Source organism: Stylophora pistillata, chromosome 11 (assembly GCF_964205215.1).
Source record: "Stylophora pistillata chromosome 11, jaStyPist1.2, whole genome shotgun sequence".
Classification (NCBI taxonomy): Eukaryota; Metazoa; Cnidaria; class Anthozoa; order Scleractinia; family Pocilloporidae; genus Stylophora; species Stylophora pistillata.
The window spans coordinates 4298735-4322797 of record NC_142529.1 but is presented as its reverse complement, the minus strand read 5'-3'; the positions used below and the strand labels follow the sequence as shown (position 1 = coordinate 4322797).

The following is a 24063-nucleotide window of genomic DNA, read 5'->3' as shown; positions in this document are numbered from 1 at the left end:
AAGTGATAAATTCATTTCTGTAGAGTTTTGGTAAATTCCCTATTGGACTACATGGAGGCAAAAATTTACTTTTTGCGAAGTTTTCCTCTAATTGATGACCTTCCACAAAATGGCGGCAGTTACTTAGCAGCCAAAAAAATGAAAACAATTTTAAGTTTTAAACTTCACAAATGTAGACATGGCTGTATAATTGGAACTTTTCTCGTTCCTAAAATCAATTTTCTTCTTGAACGCATGTACTTAAAGTTATAGAACAAAAACAAACACACAAACAAACAATTCAAACGTATGTACTTTTCACAAACACAGCTAACGCATACATGATGATCATGAAGAGTGGAAATATGTTTACTTACTTCTAGAAGCCACGGGCGGAGTTTTCGATCCAATAAAATATCAAAGCCTAGAACCTCAAAACAAACACTCTCGCTTCCAGAGGGTGCACCGGGCCGGCACATTCTGTAGGAGTGAAAAATGTGAGGCTGGGCAACTATTAATGTCTTGACCAGTACATCCTGAAAAAAAAAAAGACAAAATTACTGAGACTAAAATACATCCCATTTTTCCTCTTTTTATAAAATGTTCAGAGGGAGATAGCTGTAATTTAACGTGTATTAGCTGAGATATTCTGTAGCATCCTGGGTCTGCAAAGGTCTCATTCCACAACCATTGCCCTGACAACCTCAACTGCAATTTTTTAAGCGTCAAATAATTCATTTTCTTTTTCATAATTAATTTGTTTTTTTGTGGGACTGTTTGAACCCATGCATCAGAACATAGCCTATGCCTGCCCCTAGTGGCTGTTTTAAATCTACATGACTATTTTCCTGACAACCCCAGCTGCCGTTTGTTGTTTATGCATGCTTTTCTGGTTGTCTCCATTGACTGACTGAAAGCCCTAAATAGAATGCTTAGAGCAAGAAATGTCACTCTTCAATCAATTGAACTTACTGTTATGTTGTGCCAAAGAAAGCTTACATCATAGTCCATGGACTGGAGCCAGTCATTCAAAAACTTTATGGATCTTCAAAAAGAAATTGAAAAAAAAAATTTTAACAGAGCATCATGATTTTAGAATAATGACAATTGTTGTTAAGAGTTCTTTCAAAATATTAAAATGGGAATATCTACGAAACTACTTGTAAAAAAAATATTGAAAAGAAAGCCAAACTAGAAAAAAATGCAAGGAAATCAGCTGCTATATTCAGTATAATGTACCTTTTACTTCCACTGTCATCACTGTCATCTCGGTCAAAGTTCTCATTGTGTTTATTTATTGAATAGTTAGTTAGATGCATGAAAAGCTCATCCTAAAAGATAAACAAAACCCAGATCAATACAAATGTAGAACATAATAGACAATTAGATACCATAATGTTATTTCCTTGAATGGGCTTCCAATAATATTGCTCTCTAGTCTCTAAAAGGATGACTGCTGTTGTTGTTGTTTAATGATCTTTAATGAGGATTGCTCCACTCATACAAACATGATTTTCTGGGAAGTCCTAACTAAATGTCAAAAAAACATTAAATAAATGATGAGGAGATCTAATAACAATATTATATAAAAGACTGTAAAATACAACAAAGGTAATTGCAAAATAGAAAAATATAACGCTAAGAAAAAATCTTAACAATTAATTTCTTAAAGGCAATGAGGTTATCAGCGTTTCTGGTTTCTGAGTTGATGGTGTTCCTATGGTTGATTTTCACTGGCATTTAAAAACATTCTCACCAGGTTTTCATCTGAAGGGCTTTCGTACACTTCAGTTCCCATGCGAACCTGGAAATACAATCATATTCATCATTCAAGGTTTATGGGAAAAAAAAACCCAATCACTTCGTGATATGTAAACAATATCCTCTAAAAAATATACAAGGATATTTAGCTGGCCTAAAAGTTTTGGGAGACTGTAGGAGAGTCAAATTCAAGTGAAAAAGGGAGGTTTCAGCACCATTTACCATTACATTTGTAGTACATTACAACAGTTTGGTATTCATTACAAAAAAGGAAAGCTGTGTTTGAAATGTAAAGCCCTTCCTTTTCTTTATGAATTATTTTTACATGAATTGTATGGCAGATGGCTACAACTGAAATGTTCAAATAATCATATGATGACAAAAATTCACTTACAAGTCCATCATGATACAAAAATATCCTCAGTGGATCACATGATGTTACTAAAACATATACTCTAAGATCAAACTTGAATCCCTCAAGGAGAAAAGGCTATAAATAATGCAACAAATAATGAATTCATTAGTACAAAAGTCACTGCAACTTTCATGAACAAAGCTAGGTTAAGATACCTACAGGGTTAGTGTGAAATATGATTTTAGATCTGACAGCTGTTGAAAAAAATTCAGAATAATTATCTTAATTTGTTTATAATTTGATCACTGGATGTTGTAAAAAGAAGAGAGTAATTAACCTATCCTGGAAAAGTTCATCCATATGAATAAAGAAACTCAAATTAAAATTTAACCTTTATGGTTTTGAGCCCTGATCAGCTTTAAAACAACAGGTCCCAGAATTATTACTGCACACTGTTAGTAATATATAGTAGTAATATAGATTATATCTGACCACTTGCAGCCCAGAGGCTGAATTACGGGTGCAGCGTTAAAGGTTGAGAACAGACGTCAGCATATCAGGCGCCTCTGGCAGCCGCTTCAGTCTATCGATCTCACCTTCCCACCCATCCCACCCCAGGGGAGGACATCCATCACACAGTAATCTCGTGTGTGGGAAATTAACGTCTCCTACCCCTAACCCTGCAGGAGACGGGACCTCCATTTATTCGTCCCTATCCGAGAAGACTAGAATATCTAACCATTTCTTGATGTTATAGAAAGGTAGCAAATTCTTCTCAATTATTTTAAGACCTGAGTGTTGGTCCGGCCAGGGCTCGAACCCTTGACCTCCCGCACAACAGTCCAGCGCTCTATCCATTGAGCTAACTGGGAGGCGGTTAACATATCATGATAGTAAATGCAATGTTTGTAAACAAGTTTACTTTGTCAAGGTACTCCTGGACCACAATCTGCTCATGAGATGGGATTCTGTCTCCATTTCGTACCAGAGATATCCTAAAATTTGGAGAGAGATGTATTAATTATCAGATAGCACAATTTACAGTACCAATTAAAAGAAACTAAGTTACATAGTTATGATAACATCTTTAATTTTCACTCAAATTGAGGCAAAAGGAAGCTTTATATGTACATGTAATGGCAGGTTTCACCTGCCATTGATTAGTGGAAAGACAGATTGGATCTAGACATGATTCAAAATGTCATATTGCACAGAGCCCAGTTGTTTTTAGGCCAATTAATGTTATTCCAGGGTTAAATTTTAATTCTTTGTTCCTGATTCCATCTGGTCATTTGAAAGCTTTTTTCATACGATTCTCTTCATTCTTTTTTAGGCATTCAATCATCACATTGAGGGCAAAGAAAAGCCTAATATTAAACTTTCTTTTAGAGCTTACATATCTTAATTCAGATTTCACACTAAAGCTTGGGTTATCTTAGCCCTGCATTGAACAATAAATGCAACATGTTCTTTTTGTGATAATTTACGAGAACTTTGTCTGCAAGTTGAGAAAAAAAGCTGACGCATATGGTTTTTATTTATGATAAATATAATGGAGATGATGGTAAAATTCAAAATTTAAAATTTTTTGTCAAACTTACCCATTTCCCATAGCTCCGTTAGCTGGTTTAACAATGAAAGTTTTGTGTTTCTTTCTTTTTTTCAGTTCTCTACAATAGCCTTGAAATGCAGCATATCTGATACAGAAAAGATGGGCAGCAAGCTAAGGAATTAGTACTAATTCACATTATCATATTTGCATTGATGTGGTGACATGAAAAAAAAAATCAATCACTGTAATTTTCTTTTGATCTGTTTCCTGAATTATTATTACAGTAACTACACTTTTATTTGATTCAATTGTTTAATAGTCAACCTGCACAAATACATATACTGTTATGGTCTGTAAAATTTGAAGAGTGCGTACCGGCCAGTACAGTATTTAACTATGTGATCATTACCTCTGACTGTTACATAATTTTTTAGACATCTAAACTGAAATCAGAGTATTTCTCCCATTAGAAGTTTCATATTCTTCAGGACTCGTCACTAACTTTTCAACTTACTAGCCAAGTGGCTATAGTGACAACTTAGATGTTACAACAATTACTGTTTAATGTTTACTAGCCAAACTGGCTGGTGGAAATCAAAAACCATGACTGAATGGCCAAAACTGAATTTCTACTAGTCTGTGGCTAAGCTGGCTTAAACATGAAGGCATGCTATATAAGGAAGTCTTCCCTGGGAAGACCTAGGCTCATTTGTCACTCACTGTTGACGTGTGCAGGTCAAATTTAAATGCTGGTAGACGAACAAAAGGAGTTAATGAGATATCTATTGTGTACTTCCACCAGCATATGGTGGCATGAGGTAACATGTGAACCACCTACTTTGATCTCAAATTTACCGCCACAAAATAATAAAGACAGTTTATATTGAGATAGAATAAATATATGAAAATCATATACGGCCTGCTCTCAGTTGGCTTGTTAGCTCAATTGGTTAGAGCGCTGCACTAGTATCGCAGAGGTCAGTGGTTCGAGTCCCGTACAGGCCTGATTTTTTTCAGGTCTGAATTTCGCTATTGCTCAAATAGCGCTATCTACTGCGAGGATCGTCCATCATACGTAACAGTTTATATTGGAGAAAGGAAATACAAATCTAAAAAATTCTTGTATTGTGATGAAGACATAAAACAATTTTGAGGAATGCACCCACTCTTCACTGCATGCATTGGAGTAGCTGTAGCTCAAGCTGACTTGACTCTAACAGTTCTACATCACACGACGGTTGATTGACAAATGGTCCGGTGGGACCTAAGGCTCCTTTTATAGCGCGTCTTCATGTTTAACCAACAGTGTCAAGCCCTGCTTACCATACTATAACCACTAAATATCAGTTTCCACTTATATTGAGGGCCATGTGTTTGTCACATTACTAATTACTGTTTAATTTGACCCTCATCCTTAAAAATAGTCTACTTTAAACTACTGCTCTCACAACTACTACTATACTACAGTGTACACCAACCACAGCCCCTGCATGGATACAGTTTCTAGAGATATAATTCATTGTTAACTTGGATTGTGAGCATAGATTTCAAAGTTTCTATCATTTATGCTTGCTGTACAATTCACAATGATCAAAGTATGTACAGTGCATAAATTTTGATTATGCAATCAATACAGCTACAAGTATTACATCTTGTAACTGTAACAAAAATATCAAACTGCTTATATCCCACAATATATTGGTTGATAAAGGATACTCTGCGGGGAGAACCCAAGTCTGTGGAATGAAACTGTATTCCTCTGGGTGAGCTCTTTGCATTCTGGGATTTCAAGAGAAAGTGTTGAAATATGACAATTATTGTATTACTACGACCAAATATTTATTACGAGATTTGCAAACTTAAATACATGAATATCAATTAGCTCAGAACTGTTTAGAAGGGGTTTCATCATTGATTGAAAGAATAAACTTTTCATGGCACCTATTCAACAAAGCATATTTGACATTCCCTAGGTAACCCAAGGTCTAAGAATTCTCTACCAACTGTGCAGAATTTTCCTGCCAAATTTTTGGTGACCTTATTAGCCATGTAATATTTTTTTTAATTCAGAGGTGAATACAATCATGCTGTTATTTCCTGTTGCTTCTCCTACTACTATTAGGACAAACCACAAACCAATCATATGTATTTAGCCTCAAAGAAAGAATGCTAAAAGTACATGCATAAATATGGGTGTCACATGAGATACAATAAATTAATACATTGTAAATCATAATTACATAATTTATATTCACAAGTAATTACAGTGTAACTTCAGTTTCAATCTACAAGTTTTAAGAATTAATACATAATCTTGTTATATACATTTATAACACTTACTTAAATCACTTACTTTGCCATATTCCGAGCTAGGTTATCCTTTCTGCAAATCTCACCCATACTTGGAAAATGGTTGATTTTCTTTATAATAGTGAAAACAGGGTAGATAGAATATAATTATTCATTATCATTAAAGAAGCACTTAATAAATATGTAAACAGTTACAAGATACTGGCTACCTGAGTGTAATTATTTCTTTACAATTGAAGGTACATGTATCTTGCACACTGGTACTTTGAGACTTTAATTCCCACAAAATTACATTGTACTTGGTTTGCTCAAACAACTCTATTGGTAGAAAAAAATATCATACCTGAAATGATTTCAGTTCTATGATTTTTTCCACTGGCACTGATGAATCACTCCAAATGAGGAAACTAAATGTAGAGATAGTCATTGGTTTAAAGAGAGCACAAAAATAACATTTACCAAATTGATTGAAAACTCTGGTTTTTATGTTAGGATATTATGCAGTTATTTTTTCATAAACCCTCAATTCTTTTATAAAAAAAAAGGGAACTTAGGGGCTCTTTGTTTTTTTAAATGTTCATATGGAAAAACAATCTGAAGAGACTGAATGAAGAGGACATCGATCCAGCCAGAAGTTTGATTTAAGAGCTTAAGGGTGGAAAATGAAAATGTACAAAGTCTAACATGGTATAATGGTAATAAGCTATCAGACAGCAGAACGTATCCACTATGAGGAGATACATGTAAAAATCATCAGGCTTCAATTATGAAGTTGCATAAACTGAGACAGAACCAGCTGAATTTTCTTTCTCAAGATTAGACTAATATATTCCATTCAAGATACTAGCTGCTATCTTTATGGGAAATGACAACATGATCTGAAATATCATGATGATCGCACTTCATAATTACATGTAAAAAATATTTATCTTACAGGGGATCAAGGCTGTGCTCGAAGAAAAATTGAAGGGAGCCCAGTGGTCAGAAACTGTGAAATCCAGGGTGCCTAGCATATGCTTTTATGAAAAAACTAAGATTCCTGGGTCACCTAAGAACAAAGGTAAGGTGTCAGGGGCCACTGGGCACTGCTAGACCACACCCCATAGCCCTGGGGATAGATAGCAATCAGTCACTGGCACATGCTAGACCACACCCCATAGCCCTGGGGATAGATAGCAATCAGTCACTGGCACATGTGACACATTACATCTCCCTGCTAACGTACCTGTTTATGTCATCATCCCTTGCAATATGCATTCCACACTGAAGACAAACTTTCCTAACTGCAGGAGAGAATTTTTGTAATGAAAGATTAACATTGCACTGGTATAAGATAATTCCAAATTTCTTAAATACTGTAAATCCCCTGATTAAGTAAAACTTTTTCAGTCTTGACAGTGGGGTATAAATAAACTGCATTTTGTTTAGCCTGTTTTCTTGATGTTGATATTAATCTATCACCTTACATGTAGCCATACCCTCCCCCTCAAGGACAAACAAAACCCTCCCTTTTGTTTCTCCTGGGGAGGGGGGGAAGCATACAGCTACACATACATATGCTAAAGTTCTCCGTGATATTTTCTTTACTTCTGTCAGTGGCCATCATGATTACCTTACTTGTGATAACAATAATGAAAAGAAGTGTTCTTTACGTGATTTTGTTGTTGTAACAGATGAAAACTGTGTATTTTGCAATTGTGGAAGGCAGCTTAATTAGCACTTTTAATACTTGAGGTTGTAGGGGAAGTGGATAGCTTAATAAAGAGATTACAACAATTTAACGTTATCACATATCATGTACATGTTCATATACACGTGCCTGGAAGAATACATGTTTTTTCAAGAAAAAAAAAACCAAATTGTTCTACATGCACATGCATACAGATCCAAATGAATACCGAAAAGTTTGTAATCCTCCAGCACCTAGCAATTTTGTGTCTACAAGCTTTTTTTTATGATTTTTTCTTGCACAATAAGCAAGCTTTTTTTTATTGGGTGTTAATTATGAATAAGCCGACACTTCAACGGTCTATTGTGGTTGGATACAGTACTGTTGATATTTGAAACACCAAAAGTGTTGATTATCAACACACGTACACTACGTGGACGCGTGACTGACTGCGATGTAAGCAGGTTGGCAACATAACGCTGAATTTTGCAGCGATCTTTAATTGTAAGTTTGTACTTGTCTTGGTTGAGGAAATGCGCGTCTGATCAATTTATGCAATAAAGCTGACTACAGACCGCCCCTAAGAGATGTCTTGAGTGCAAAACACAATTTCAAGACAAAGAAATAATTAATCTATTTTGAAAACCATCTCCGATCGACAGTTTTAAACCACACATTCAGAGAAACAATGGCGATTATTTTGTTTCAAAAGATCAACGTTGGCGTTGTTACTTCAAACAATTGACGAGAGCTAAACTAAGTTCAAAAATAGATTTCTCTACTAGTCTTACTTTTAACCTCAAACTATGTGTGTTAATGCAATAAATATGCCCAAATATATCTTACACTGTCTTGTAACCTAGGTAATCTTCTATGCACACGAAGAACAAATCTAATCAAATGTACCTTTCAGCCAAAATAAATTGTAGTTTAAACTTACCAACATCGTACTTTGTCGCAGCTAAATTGGCAGTTACACGGCGTTTCCTTGGAAGTTTCTTCTTGATAGAATTGTTTACTATTTGCTTGGGAACATGGTTTGTTCGAACCCGTACCATGCTTCTAGTCTGTTCTAAATTTTCTTCTTCACACTCGTCGGCCAAAGATGCTGCATACTCACTTTCCTTTCCTTGATTTTTACTAAACTCAACAGCAGTGCTTAAATCAAGCAACTTAAGGTTGTCTTTGGTCATGGCAGACCTACTTTCATCGAAACCATGGCTGCAGTCTTCCGTGGTTACAGAACTCAAAGATGTTCGAGACGACAATGGAATCTCCATAGCCAAATCGTCTTTTCTCGTGATGATAACGAAATTCTTCCTTCCCACTCATTATGAACACATTGCATGGCTGAAATCATAAACACTGATGTCTCCTGGAAAGTGATTTTGATCGCAGACGAGAATTGTGTGCTTGTATGTAAAGCTTTTGTGTCGGTGAATTTTCAACACAGGTGTAGCGTGACAGAATTACCATAGCAACATCTGGTAACGCATGTAACGATCATGGAAAAGAAGATGCGGAAACACTTAGAATTGTATCATTCTAAGCGTAAAATTTGCCAAGCATTGTTTTTTGAAATATTATATTCAATTATTTTAAAATTAATAAAAAAAAATAAAGAACAATTATGATTAATCAATTCAAAAATACTTTTCAAAACAGTTTTTTTTCCCAAGTAAAACTCCCGTACAACCTCCATATTTGGAAATAGGGGAGCCCCCCACACAAATTGCATTGCAATCATATTTCAGCCCCACGTTACAATAGCGCTCGATTCCTTTGTGAAGTTTATAAATCTCTGCTCAAAGATGGGATGAACAGACATACTGCCAGTCTGTAGTATCCTCATGTCCTTAACGATTGTCTCCTATGTGACCAGAGGGTCTTTTTCAAAGGTAAGCCGAATGTCGGAATGTAGCGTTACGTATTTAAAAATGAAGTTCTAGATTTATGACTTTGAAACTACTAAATATACGTACTTTCTGATGGCCAAAGAAACGTGCGGTAAACGTAAAAGTTTTCATTGAAGGTAGCAACGTAGGTGATTATTTTTACTTAATGTCGACTGATGTTAAAATACCCCTTGAATTCGGAAGGCCAACGAGGCGGAATTCGAGAATCATTTACCCATCAAAGATGTGGCTGGCTACAGTTCGGTATTCCGCATGGTCTGCTTCCGTTTTCATCAGATACGTTGACAGACCCTGAATTAGGTCAATGGATTAGTCTTCGAACTCCAGAGCTACAACAAATTTTGACCTAATAACCATAACCCCTACCTGCAGCTGACAAGTATCATGGGTGGCTTCCATCGCTTCCATACAATTTTACCTGAACGACGTAATGCAAATCCAGTGTGCAATGGTTGCATTCTATATGTACACAACATTGATGCTGTTAAGATGATCTCCTAGTTTGAAATATTTCGTTTGCTTTTGTTTGCCAGATAACGAGTTAGTTTGAGGACTCAAAATCAAAGTTACTGCGAAGGCTTCCTGTGATGTCTAGGCTACAAAAGGTACGTAAGCATACTTTGGGGTGATGATTGAAATTGCACAGTATCAAAGAGACGTAAGTGTAAGTGTATGCACTGAGTTCTTCCAACTTGTCTCTTTTATGTTTTATATTTCGCTTTTCCTGCCCCGTATTTGGCAACAGGCACTACAATTAGTACTCGTATGTTGCTTTTAATTTGTGCAATGCAGGACTGCCCAACTTGCACTTCATGTTTTCAGACATTCTCTCGTGGAAGTAAATCCTTGTTTACAGTAATACCAAAAAAAAAAAAAGACTTCACAGATGATCAGTACCCTTGAGTAAAATTTTTTAACGAATAAAGAAATTTCAGTGGTTCACCGTCACTTAAGTTGAAAACTTACGTCTTGACCAGATGCGAAATGATTGTGAGTCGTCACTGGAATGTATTTCTGTTCAATTTATCATCTTCATAGTGTTGTCAGAAACAAACAGTGCTTTTGTTATAAAGATTTCTTAACTTTATAGCCTATTTGTAGTCTGCAAATCTCATCTTTCAAGTAATTGACAGAAACAGACTGCTTTTGTAAGAAAGAATGATCAACCTTTAATAATAATAATAATGATAATAATAATAAATTAATATAATAATGGTTTATGAACAGATCCACCAGGTGGCACTTCCCTGTTAAGGTACATCAATTACTATTAAAATAAATCAAATTAAGTTATTCATTACACAATATGCAATTAAAAGTAGAAGTAGGATTAACAGAATAGAAATTACAGTGAAACTAACTAATCGCTCTGTACTCTATTACATAAAAAATTCCTTGAAAGTCTTGAAAAGTTCTGTAATCTTTACAGTTTCTAACAGATTCTGGTAAATTGTCAAATAGCTTTGTCGCGTTATCTTGGAAAGTCCTGTTTTCATTCGCGACCACAATCTAATTGAATTGCTTGAGCGCAGTTCCTTGTGGCATTCCCATTTTATCATTTTAACATAATCTGGCCGAGTCTCAGTGTTATGCAAAGCTTTAAAGAATGATTTCAGGAGGTTTAAATCTCTTCTCTTATTTATTGGAAGCCATCCGATTTTAAGAACATCCTGAAAGTTCCTAGCATAGTGTCCAAAAGAGGCTGCAAATGGTATGGTAGTGTTTTAAAGTCTTCAATAAAAGAAGATTCATCAAAGGTCTTCAAATTTCTGATGAATTTGTGCCTTTGGTTTGGAATCTGGTAACTTTGATGTTAATAGCTGCATAGACAGTGTCATGATTGCTGACTAAAGAACATGGAAGAACAACATCTGTGTGCAAAATACATTCTGGAAGGTTGGAGATTATAGATGATCGATAAGCGTGTTCACCTTGTCTGTGTAACCTCATAGCTGTAACATCTCTTAAGGATGTTCAACAGTTTCTCTAACAGTCTATCATTTGTTCAACTATCACAGGCTGGCCTTTTGATCATGTGCATGCTCACAGCATTATTTCATAACTTTGTCAACAAAGACTTTGTAAACTGTCTACAAAATGAATGCAATATATTTGAAAGAGCTGTCCAACTATCTTTTCTGTTCATTGTAATAAAAAGACAAATTCATCACAGGAATGTAGGTCTCATTGGGCTAAATTTCTGCTAATAGTCTGAAAATAGTCTAAAATATTCTAGAAATCTTGATACTTGACAGAAATACCCATTTTGATTGAAATTTCAATTAAATAAAAATATCCGTATTGTGCGGGATTTTGCGAATTTTCACGGATTGTGTGGGATTGTGTGGGTTTGACCGAATTGTGCAGTTCCGCACCCACGCACCCTGTCAGAAGACCTGTTTAAGGGAGACCTAGCTTCTGGTATTGCTTCACCCAGATGGAGGAAACTATGGTCTGCACATTCACTTTTTAATTTTCATAAAAGGGCATAGAATACTACATGTAAGCTCATTTCTTATGCTTCACTGTTGAAAAATCCAAGAACACAAAAAAATGCTGCCAGCAGTTTATCCCATGTTTACAAGACTCGCAGTCACAGACTGAATTATTCAGTTTAAGTTTATCTTAAGCAGAGATGTAGAAAAAAATCCTGCCCCTTACACAGTACTTGATTCTGACAAAACAATTTCTGCTATATTTTATACTCAACCACCTCCTGGTTAGCTCAATATTGGTTAGAGCGCCGGACTCTTGAATGGGAGGTCAAGGGTTCGAGCACCAGCCAGACCAACACTCAAGGTCTTCAAATAAAAACTGAGGAGAATGTGCTACCTTGCTATAATATCAAGAAATGGAGAGACACTCTACTTTTCTTGAATAAGGACGAATAAACCATAGGTCCCATCACCTGCATCTATTAATTAGTTAATTTGGTTAGGCAGGGGACGTTGAAGAACCCACTCACAAGATTACAGTGATGTCGTCTGGCCTGTTTACTGGGAATTGGGCGGGGGGGGGGGTATCTTCAAGTTTCCTTTGATTGATTGTACACTGCTGATGCAGTCAGGCCAAAGTCCCCTCAAAAGTGTTGTGATGTGCATTTGATCATATCCATATGTTAATTTGCACAATATAAATTATGATCATAATAATTATTATTATAATTATTAATATTCAAGGTAATACTGCAATGTTTGGGCCAATTGCTGGCCGTCAATGTGTAGCCTTGTCTCTACATGCATTGATATGCAATCATTGGAGTTCAATAAGTTCTTCAGCAGACCTAGTATACAGTATGAATTTCAGGAATGAGAGATATTCTGTCCTATTAAGATTGTACAACCAAGACTTTTTACTATTAAGAGAATTATCCAGTATCGTAACAGTATTAAAAACTCATTACCAGATGGAATATAATAGTCCAAGTTATATTGTTACTTAAAGACTTAGTAACAGTATGTGGGCTGCTTGTCACACATGATCCAAAGAGTGTCCTACCCCACCCTAGAGTATCTGTGGCCCCATCGTGAAAGTCTAAGCTTTGATTCTTCATGGGAACTCACAATATTTCCTCAGTTCTTTCCTCATGAGCTCTTGATACAAATCAAGCGTGCAAAGCCCTTTTGATAGAAACTTTTGTGCCTACTGTATTTTGGGAATGCGTAGCAGTTATCTCACAAGTGCAAGTGATTGCATGACAATAGAATTAACAACAGAATTCCAATCTTGACCCAATTTTGACCTGAGGTCTTCACTTATTGTTTTTTTTTCTCTGAGTATCTTTAGGTTAGTAGTTTGACATTTGCCCTCGATACCCATTTGAGTTCTTTCCTTTTCTGATTTCTGGCTTACAGCCACTAGCACATTATGGTTTCAGTTCTTCCCATGAAACCAGGGAAGGCAGCAGAAGGTGATAAGCATCTTACACTCATTTCAGGATTGCAGGGGATTGTAGAAACAAAAGTTTTCCAGCAGAAATATCTCAGTAGGTTAGATTGGTGCATCATGAAACTTCAAGGAAAATTTTTTTTTCATTAAATGGAGAGCTTTTTATCATTTAAATCAGCAAATTATGTAGATCCAATTTAGGTATAATCTTTTCAGTTCCTGCTGTGACAGGTCATGACACTACAAGGACTTGCTGTGACATTTTGGAAGACAGCAGAAAGGGATAAACATCTCGCCTTCATTTCAGAATTGTGGGTGATTTAAAACAGAAATTTCCCTCATAGAAATATCTTAATAGGTGTGATTCATGTATCATAGAACTTACAGGAAATATGATACCTGGAGTTATTCTATGGAATGATGGAATCGAGGAACGCTGGATCAGCAGAATGGCAGAATATGTTAAGATGCAGAATGACAGAATATCTCAAGAAAAAGTTTAAAAAAATGGAATGGCAATAAAATGAACAATTATTTCCATTCAGCAGGGGAAATTAAAAGAAACATTGTCAATCTTTGTTGGACCCAAGGGGATAGGGGAACCATGAGGTTTTCAGGGCAATCCTTTAAATTGTTATTATGTTACCATTGTTATCATTGTAAGTATTATAATTTGTAACCATTTCAATCATTGGTTGAATGTCAAATAGACAATTTATTCTTGAATTGTCTTTCTCTTGTGGAACTGGATGCTTATAAATAATTATGTGAAATGCTGCAGGTTTTCTTTTTAGCTTTTGAGACAAATATTGTGGAACACTACAACCTCTAGTTCTTTTTAATGCTACAAAAATTGTACTATACCAGTAGCTACATGAAGTTGTTCACTGTCTATTTTTAAAGATTAATTGAGCTCAAGCAATTAATTATTCCCATGAATTAGTAAGAATACAATACAGTGTAGAGCTGTGTTTAAGTGAGCATCATTTTTCCGGGTAGAGTCTGATGTAACTCATGGCATGACTATATTATCTCTTATCGAAACAGGAGACCTAATTCTACAAAACCTGCCATCTTGTTTTATTCTGACTTGTAATCAAAGCATTGTTTCCAGGTTGTTCACTGTAGAGATCAATCTCTTTATAGACTTTAGTTTGGGCTAGTAATAATCCAAAAAGGGATTGGTTAAAAGTAATGCAGCCCTAAATCAGTCTTATTATTTTGAATCAGGGTTGTGACATTAGTAAATATCTAAAGAGAGTAGCTGGTGGTTAAATTGAATTCCCCCCAGTATGCTTGCACACATGTAGAAAGCATGGCATGCTGCAAAGGAACATTCCCCTCTTGTGTATACTCTCCTGAAAAGATTTTAGATTTAAAACTCATTGGGATGTGATTTTTGGAGTTTTTTGGAACAATGTGAGTAACTTTTTTTAGCCAAACATTGATGCCAAAATCAGTTCAAAAATACTTAATATTTTCTGTCTTTGATCACATTTCACAAAGTAGCCGGTACAAAATCGTCTGGTCTACTGACAACCCTATTGAGTTTAAATTGTTATTTCTCTGTATTCTTCACTGCTTGTAATTCCTCTTGATTCACATTGAATAAAACTTTCTTTTAGGAATCATCCCTTCGTAGTGTAGCCTCTACATCACAGGGAAGCCCAAGTTTGATGGAGAGTCAAGTGCTAAGAGTTACTCTATTGGGTAGTGAATGGAGGTCATCAGAAGGAGGCTTGTCAACCATCAACAGGGAGCTTGCAATTCAGTTAGCAAAACATCCCAATGTTGATGTCAGTGTATATCTTCCAAGATGTAGCGAGGAGGACAGGAGAGCTGCCAGAAGCCATGATGTTCAACTGATTGAAGCCCAAGAATTGCCAGGTCATGATCAGCCAGTGGATTGGTTGGCTTCTTTACCTAAAGGTCATCATCCACACTGTGTCATAGGACATGGAGTGCATCTGGGTCGACAGATACCACTCATTCAAAAGCAGCAACCCTGCAAGTGGATCCAGGTAGTTCACACAGCTCCAGAAGAACTTGGAATGTTCAAAAGTTATGAAGAAGCCATTTTCAGAGGTGAGAAAAAACATCGTGCAGAAGTAAAACTTTGTGAGATGGCTGATGAGGTGGTTGCCATTGGACCAAAACTGGCAGATGCCTTCTCTCGCTACCTTCGCCCTAGCAAGAAAGATGAGCATGTTGTCACTCTCACCCCAAGTATTTTTACCGAGTTTTGTAGTGTTGAACAGGCCTCACAAGAAAGGAAGAACTTTTGTGTTCTCCTGTTTGGGCGTGGTGATGGTGAAGATTTTGAGCTAAAAGGGTATGACATTGCAGTAAAAGCAATTGCTCAGTTGAAAGACAAGCCATACCAGTTAATGTTTGTAGGTGCACCAAAAGGAAAAGAGGAAGAAGTGAAAAACAAGTTGCTTGCATTTGACATTCCCCCTAGTCAACTAACAGTTCGCTGCTTCAAAGAAGATCGAGAACAGCTTGGCAGTTTATTCTGCGAGGCTGATCTGGCAATCATGCCTTCAAGAACTGAAGGTTTTGGTTTGACTGGGCTGGAAGCCTTATCTGCTGGTCTACCTATTCTTGTAAGTGGTAACTCTGGACTTGGAGAAGTGCTGAAGGAGGTTCCTTCTGGTTACTCTCATGTAGTTGAATCAGAAGATCCTGTAGTTTGGGCCAATGCCATCAGAATTGTCCGTCAGAAAAGAAGGGAGGTGCGACTTGAGGAAGCCACTCTTCTTCAAGAAAAGTATGCAACGAAGTACAGCTGGCAGCAGCAGTGTAAAGATCTTGTTAAGAAAATGGTGCATGTTGTCTTTGGTAAGAACTATCCTATTCTTTTATCTCTTATTTTTATTTTCTTATCAGACAAGTGTATAATTAATACAGTCACAACTGCTTTTATCAAAAAGCTGTTTGAGATGCTCATAGCTATAGGGTGGCTAAACATGTAAATGGTTTCATTAAATTTAAGCTTTAATTGTTTCTTCCATTGATATCACCAAATTTTTCTTTTATAATGGTGTTGAAACAGTTCTTGATACATTGATGGCGATTCAGTGGTACAGGATTGGTGTTGTTGGACTTTTTAAAGAGTTACAGCCAAGATAAAGCAATAAATGAGGGTTTCTATAAGCATAAAAGGTTCTAGTCTTACTTTTAAATTTAGCAATCTTTATTTTGGGAAAAATTGTTACTATCTTTTGAGAAATTATTTGACTACAGAAAAGTCTTTTAAACAACAGTTTATCAAAGAGTTAGTGTTTGAAAATAATGAAACCATTTTGACCCAGTTCCATTGTCTTGTGCTTCAGTTATCAGTTGACCAAAACTTATATATCTAGTATTGGACAAGGCATGTCGTTAGTTTTCAAGCATGTATGTAGACCGTATGCTCATATTTTTCACTCTTAAATTTCTTGTAATTTTCTTTCCATTTGGTGGATACATTTAGGTGATCCTGGTACTTGCAAGGCCCTGGAAGTGGACAATAACTCTTTACCTTCTCAAGCAGTTTCTAACAGCAGAAACTCCTCAGCTACCGTAACAGTTCACCATGAAGGTAGGCAACTGCATCTTTCTTCATAGTTTACATGTATTTTAGGATAATAAAAAAAGTGGGCTGTGTGAAACAGACACCATAATATGTACAAGCTAACAAGGGGAAGAGTTAGAAATTTTCTTTCAAACGGCTCTAAATCAAAGTGGACATTCACCCTTTTTTGGCCTGAATTTCTTAACTTTACAAGACTATATTATGAGTTGGATATGCTCTTTTGTGAGTTTCGGTATTGAACAAGGAATGTTTCTATATGTCCAGTATTGAACGTTCATACATTGGAAGACTTCTTGATCACCTGCAGAACTTGTTGATGAGAAATTTACCTGTACTTGTAGATGAAAATAAGCTTTTATGTTGGCTAGGGATAATTCATGATTCGTAACAGCCGCATTATGCACTGTTAGTCAAATGTTATTGTAATAAATTATTGCAAAATAGTTTATCATTGAGTGACGTAAAGAGAATAATTCAACTCAACAGAAAACAGCAGGGAAAAAAATGTTACTCTATAATGTATACCTGGGTAATGGGAGTGGTTAAACTTCTCTTTTCTAGATGCCATAGTAAACAAGTCTAGGCAAGCTTCAAATGAAGAGGTTACATGGAGTTCGTCCTCTGTTGCCAATCAATCTGTGAAACACCTTCAAGGTAAATTTCATTTTAAAATGGTACAACATATTTGGTTGGAAATCCAGCGCTTTTTCAAAAATTTCCCCCATTTTTTTTTTTCTATCATGGTGCGATTGATGTAAGTACAACAGCAAAGTGTTCATGTGTACTTCAGGTCATTGCCTAAGATGTGCCCTTGTTTGTGTGATCATTTACTGTACATTTACCATGTGCTTGTAAATCCTGTTGGAAATATTGATAGTCATTACCAAATCAGGTTAAAGAGATTCTTGATTTATTTTACAGTTACACTTACTGATACTGGTACTAGTATGATAAGGAAAAATACAGTCTCCTCCTCAATTTATCAGTAAATAATTATTAGCTGAAGGTAGAAAAGGCCAGATCAGATTTCTTAATATTGCTTGTAGCATGCCACTGTTTTTTCAAAGCTGTATGTTTAAATGTAGAACATTAAATTTTTACATGCACCTGATTTGAAATTTTTCATGTGGTTGTCTTTCTGAAATTTATAACATGTTTTTCTTTCTGAAATTTATAATGTGTTTTTCTTTCTAACATTTATACTGTGTTATTCTTTCTGTTCATACATGTAGTTGATCCTGTCACTTTGCAGTCCGTGGCTGCATTCAAAGGGAATGAATCCTTGACCAGCATAGCAGTTCAACACGAAGGTAAATGAATAAAGGTAAAACATGAATGCAGTAAATAAATATCGATCTAAACAAACTGTGGCAACTTAGTTGATATAACCAAATCAACATGATGGTAGACAACTTCCTCTATCTTAGATAGCTAATTGTACTCCTTTAAACAGGAGCATGAGAACAGGGATGCAAAAGAGCTTGAGAAAGAATTTTTTTTTCAGTGAAAAGTTTTAATGATGATGATAGGCTCACAGTGAGCAAGGCACTGTGCATTCTGGTGCTAGTTAAATGACATAAAAGAGGAGAAGGAACCATGATAATCTTGTGTAGTTAGTTGTACAGATCTCAACAATGACCAGTGACTTGAAAGTCTTTTTCAGAGTATTAGGGTTTTTGAAACGTGCATTATGAATTGATACATGTAACACAAGAAACTGTCACTAAACGTTTAGACTGAGTGACTCTTGAAAGATGATTCAGCACTTGTTGAGTAGGTTTTAAGTATGCGGGAATATTTCTACTTGCTCACTGAGTCTTGAAAAAAAAAACTTGTCAGTGTTATTGGCATGATGATGTTGAATTCTTGACAATCAATGATTTTGTTTAGACTGAGTTTGTTTAAACAGAGTTATTTAACAAAAAAAAAGACAAAAACAAAAAAAAAGATTAGTGAAATTCCTGGTAACCCTTTTGTATTATTCCTGCAATCGGTTGAGCAAATGTGACTGTTGATCAGAGCTATTCTTTTAAATGAGATGTACGCGGTGTTTGAAGGTGTTTACAGTTTTCTTCCTAATGGTTCTAAATCACAGGGGACCTTAAATTCCTTGGCTAGGCTTTCTTATTATAACAAGACTTACATGTTTATATAGTGCATATGTTGTTTTTTCCTGAAATGATTTATTTTAGATAAGTATTGTTTGTTTCTTAGCCTGTGAAGAACATCTTTTCAATGAGAGATTACTTGATTTATGCTTATTTATAATTTATTTAGGAAAGATGACGTTTGTGTGGAAATTTGTGTTTAAATTATGAAGTGCAACAAGTTGTTCTTGGTATTCCAGTTATTTCATAATTTATTACCACATTATGCTTTATCAGAAAAATATTGTTCGCATGGAATAATTTGTCACTGAGTGGAGTAAACAGATTGATGAATCAAATTCCTCAGAAAACAAGTAGAAAATAAATTAGTTACTCAATTATTAATACTCAAGGTGATCATGGGTACTTAATTATGTTTTTCACCTGTAGATTTTTAAGTGCAGTTAAACTTTTCTTTTCCAAATGCAGTTACTGTCTATAATCTAATATTTCTTCTTAGAGGATCTCTTCTTTCCTACTCCTGAAAAAGCAGAAGGACCTTCATGGGAACATCTAAATTTTTGTTTTAAGTTGGTTGAACTTTCTTGATTTCTTCATTTGTTTGTTTGTCTGTCTGTGTTTAAAAAACCTTAATTTTCACCAACCTGCTAGCTGCTCTTAACTGTTTCTTGAGATAGTGCTTTAATTTCTTCCTTTGGCGACATTTTATCTTACACTGAATTAATTTAAAATTGATATTAAAAGAATCGGTCAACAAGCCAACAAAATCAGTCAGCTATAGTTTTGGTTGATAAACTTAATGATGAATGCTCGAGAATAATTGGCGATCATCTAAACTTGAATCTGACAAAGTGAAATTCTTGTCTCAATGTGATATTGTAAATCAACTGCTACATTGAACGAAGGAGGCCTACTCTTCTACCTTTATTGAAGAAAGCTCCCATGACCCTACTTTACTTTTTAGATCTGTTAACAAGATGCTTAACAAAAATCCCAGGAAGAGTTATCTGGCGGCTGAAAACAATGTCGAACTTGCAAATGCTTTTGCTGACTTCTTTTAATCTAAAGTGGACGGCATCCGGCGTAAGATTGCTAACGGGAGGCGTGTAAACAACCAATAATTTGAGCCCTGTTCTGCTGTGGAATCATGTTGTTCATCAGTATTTTCATCATTTGTTCCTCTTACTGATGTTGAAGTCATTGATCTCATTAAAAACAATACAATTAAGTCATGCTCACTCGATGCTCTACCTGCTACTGTTGTGCGTAAGTGTTACCTGACATTGGTGCCTGCTCTGAAGAATATATAACAAGACTATACAACAAGGCAAAGAAAACAGGGTCTGATCAACACTGGAATAAATTTTTGGCAGCCAGGAAATGCGTGCATAGAAATCTTAAGTCTTCTGCTAGGGAAGAGTGTATCAGTAACCACCTTGGTGAGGCAATTAAAGAAAACCCAAAACGTTTTTGGTCCTACGTAAAGCGACATAACCATGATAATCTGGGGGTTGCAGATTTTGAAGTAGACGGCAAAGTAGTAAGTGATAGTGGTCTTAAATCAGAAATTTTAAACAACCAGTTTTCGAGTGTGTTTACTAAAGAAGACCTTGAGAGCATTCCAGAAATGAGATCTGATCCCACGCCTGGCTTGGGCCCTTTGATTATCTCCGAACAGGGAGTCTTAAAACTTGTGTCCTCACTAAACCCTAACAAAGCCTGTTGCCCTGACCAGATTCCACCCTGGTTTCTCAAAACTTTTGCTGCAGACATCACTCCAATTTTGACTGACATCTCTCAAGACTCGAGAGACATTGGTACTGTCTCCCGCAGGTGGAGAGAGGCAAATATGTGCGCAGTTTTTAAAAAGGGAAAGTAGTCTGATCCAGCCAATTATAGGCCGATATCCCTTTCTTGTGTTGCGTCGAAGATCCTTGAGCATATGGTCCACAGCTTTATTATGAAACATCTAAACGATCATAACATCTTAACTGACTGTCAGCAGGGTTTTAGAGCAAAGAGATCTACAGAGAAGCAGCTAATTCTCACCTTACACCACATGGCAAAGGCTATTCAGAGCTCATCAATTCACGCGGTCGTCCTGGACTTCGCTAAGGCTTTTGACAAGGTTCCTCATAGGCATCTCCTAAGGAAACTGCACCACTATGGAATCCAGGGCCCGCTTCTAACCTGGCTGGAGTAATTTCTTACACAACGTTTCCAGTCAGTTATCTGCGAAGGCCAAACATCAAGTCAAAGCCCAGTGACTTCTGGCAGACCCCAAGGTACAGTCCTTGGCCCACTACTCTTTTTATTATATCTAAACGACCCACCCGACAACGAGCAATCAACAGTTAGGCTCTTTCCAGACGATGCTTTACTCTATGGCATGATCGCCAGTGGTGGTGACTGTGACCTTCTTCAATCTGACCTACACAGACTAGAATCCTGGCAACACTATTGGCAAATGGAGTTTAATCCTTCCAAATGTAAAATTGTTACCATCTCACGTAAGATCAACCCAGCCCGGAGAAAATACGTCTTCTGTGGTGTCGAATTGGAACAGGTGGATACCCTCCCATATCTTGGGGTTACTATTAGTAACAAGCTTAAGTGGTCAGATCACGTTTCCATAACAGCTAAAGCAAACAAGTCGCTGGGTTCAATCCAACGCAACTTTTGGAATTGCCCAAAGAATGTAAAGAAAATTGCATATACATCCCTAGTACGGTCGAAGCTGGAATACGCGAGTGCGGCTTGGGATCCGTTTTTAAAGAAAAATGTTAGTGCCCTGGGAAGAGTTCAACGTAAAGCAGCACGGTTTTGCTCGCATAATTATCATAGATATGCTAGTGTTACTGTAATGATCGAAGATTTAGGATGGACCACGTTGGAAACGAGAAGAAGGCAGCCTTGGTTAATACTTATGTATAAGCTAACTTGTGGTCTTATTGACATAGATAATCGAGAATATTTAGTACTGCACTCCGAGAGTCGCACGAGGGGAAGCCATCAATTTAAATTTTGCGTGCCATAAAATTATGCAAGTAAAGACGTTTTCAAATTTTCCTTTTTTCCAAGAACTATAACAGACTGGAACTGCCTCCCTGAGACCATTGTTTCGTCAACTTACTTAGAAATGTTTAAACATAGGTTAGCCTTTTTAAATGATGGTTGTACATAGCTTATTTAGTTTTCGTAATTTAACTTTTATTTTCAACATCAACAGAATTGTTTTTTATTCATTTCCTTATTACCTTTATCTAGTTATTTGCTTTATTTTTACGGTTGGTGTGATATGTTGATAATTTTACCGACCTAATAACATATAAATGTAAATATCATTAAGGTATCACTTACTACTGGTGAGATGCCGAGGTATCTCAAGACTGCCATGGTGAAACCTTTGTTAAAATAATCTAATTCTGACTCTGGAGATTTCGTTAATTTTCGTGCTGTGTCCAGTCTGAAATTTGTTTCCAAGCTAGTCGAAAAAGCTGTGTTTTTACAACTTAAAACATATCTTACTACCAATGCGCTACACAAACCTCTGCAGTCTGCATATAAGACTGCATAGCACTGAAACTACAGTTTTGAAAGTACACAATGACATCATGTTATCTCTTGATAAAGGCAAGAGAGTGATCCTGATTCTCCTGGACCTGTCTGCTGCATTTGACATTGTAAACCACACCTTTTTGTTGGCGAAACTTGATAAACGTTTCGGTATTAACGGCACTGTTCTGAATTGGTTCAGTTCATACCTCTGGGAAGGCACTCATTTTGTTGACATTGATCAATCTCAGTCCTCTGTGCGCGACCTTTTTTAGTTGGTGTTCCTCAAAGTTCTGTACTCAGACCTGTACTCTATCTATCATACACATCTCCTATCTCAGAAATAATCAAGAAATACAATCTTAATTACCACCTCTATGCTGATGACACCCAGCTGTACTTGTCTTTTGATACCAGTGACGTGGATTTCGTTATCGAGCGCATAGTTGCCTGCGTGACTGAGATTTACCGCTGGATGCAAGATAATGACTTAAAATTAAATCAGGATGAGACCGATGTATCCTTAATTCATTCTAAATTCTGAAATGGAGTCTCGCTTGATCACATTATTCTTGGAAATGAAAATATCTCCATTGCTAAGTCAGTTACCAACCTTGGTATTAAATTTGACAAAAACATGACTTTTCATGATCAAATTAAACATCTCTGCAAAACCTCGTTCTTTCACCTAAGAAATCTGTTCAGGATGTGTCGTTATCTGACTAGTGACTGTGCCTCAAAGGTTATACATGCTTCTATTACTTCGCGTATTGACTATTGGAATCATCTGTACTATGGCTTACGTAAGCATCAACTTAAATTAATACAGAATACAGCTGCTCAATTTGTCACTTCGAAGGGCAAATTTGATCACGTCACTACTTTACTGGTGCAGCTTCACTGATTTCCTATCTCTTATCATACTGTGTTCAAGCTTCTGTTGCTGGTGTACAAGTCTGTCAATGGTCTCTGTCCATCATATGTTTCTGATCTACTCAAGATCAAGTTATCATCAAGATCTTTATGTTCTAGCTCTATGGACCATCTTGTGCAACCTGTGTCAAAGACAAAGACCTACGGGGACAGAGCTTTCTCTGTGTGCGCACCCAAGTTGTGGAACAGTATTCCTTTTTCAATTCGTAAATCTAGCTCCATAACTAATTTTAAAAAGAAGATCAAGACTTGTCTCTTTTCAAAATTTGTAACTAGTAATTCTCTTCTGTTTGATTGAATTTTATTTATGTGCATTAGGTTATTTTATTATTTTATAATATTGTAAAGAGCCACGAGAAGCTTTTGATGTGGGCGCTATATAATCCGACGGTTGTAAAAACTTATGTTTGCCATAAGATCATACACAGACTGGGGCGATAAACGTGGCCCAGGCTGCGCG

The 24063-nt window shown here is 36.3% G+C and overlaps 2 protein-coding genes across 16 annotated transcripts in view; one reads left to right on the top strand and one right to left on the bottom strand.

The window, feature by feature from the left end:
* Window positions 1–24063, bottom strand: part of LOC111322632 (tubulin polyglutamylase TTLL7) — a 198229-nt gene that overhangs the window by 8427 nt on the left and 165739 nt on the right. For 3 of the 10 annotated variants that reach the window (XM_088738114.1, XM_088738117.1, XM_088738123.1), the window contains 6 exons: window positions 3018–3090; window positions 2135–2230; window positions 1736–1783; window positions 1219–1310; window positions 952–1024; window positions 357–515 (listed from right to left, as the gene is read on the bottom strand). In XM_088738114.1, coding sequence (XP_088594240.1) covers window positions 357–515; window positions 952–1024; window positions 1219–1310; window positions 1736–1783; window positions 2135–2230; window positions 3018–3090 — 541 coding nt within the window. Of the gene's footprint in view, window positions 1–356; window positions 516–951; window positions 1025–1218; window positions 1311–1735; window positions 1784–2134; window positions 2231–3017; window positions 3091–3696; window positions 3793–5363; window positions 5427–5987; window positions 6069–6300; window positions 6365–7182; window positions 7242–8566; window positions 9227–24063 lie in introns of those variants that run through there. The other 7 variants (XM_088738115.1, XM_088738113.1, XM_088738116.1 and 4 more) reach the window with 7 other exon arrangements.
* Window positions 9364–24063, top strand: part of LOC111346799 (uncharacterized) — a 31923-nt gene continuing 17223 nt past the window's right edge. For all 6 annotated transcript variants that reach the window (XM_088738090.1, XM_088738088.1, XM_088738089.1 and 3 more), the window contains exons 1-6: window positions 9364–9524; window positions 10076–10147; window positions 15056–16271; window positions 16906–17013; window positions 17569–17661; window positions 18240–18317. In XM_088738090.1, coding sequence (XP_088594216.1) covers window positions 10130–10147; window positions 15056–16271; window positions 16906–17013; window positions 17569–17661; window positions 18240–18317 — 1513 coding nt within the window. In that variant the 5' untranslated portion in view covers window positions 9364–9524; window positions 10076–10129. The remainder of the gene's footprint in view (window positions 9525–10075; window positions 10148–15055; window positions 16272–16905; window positions 17014–17568; window positions 17662–18239; window positions 18318–24063) is intronic.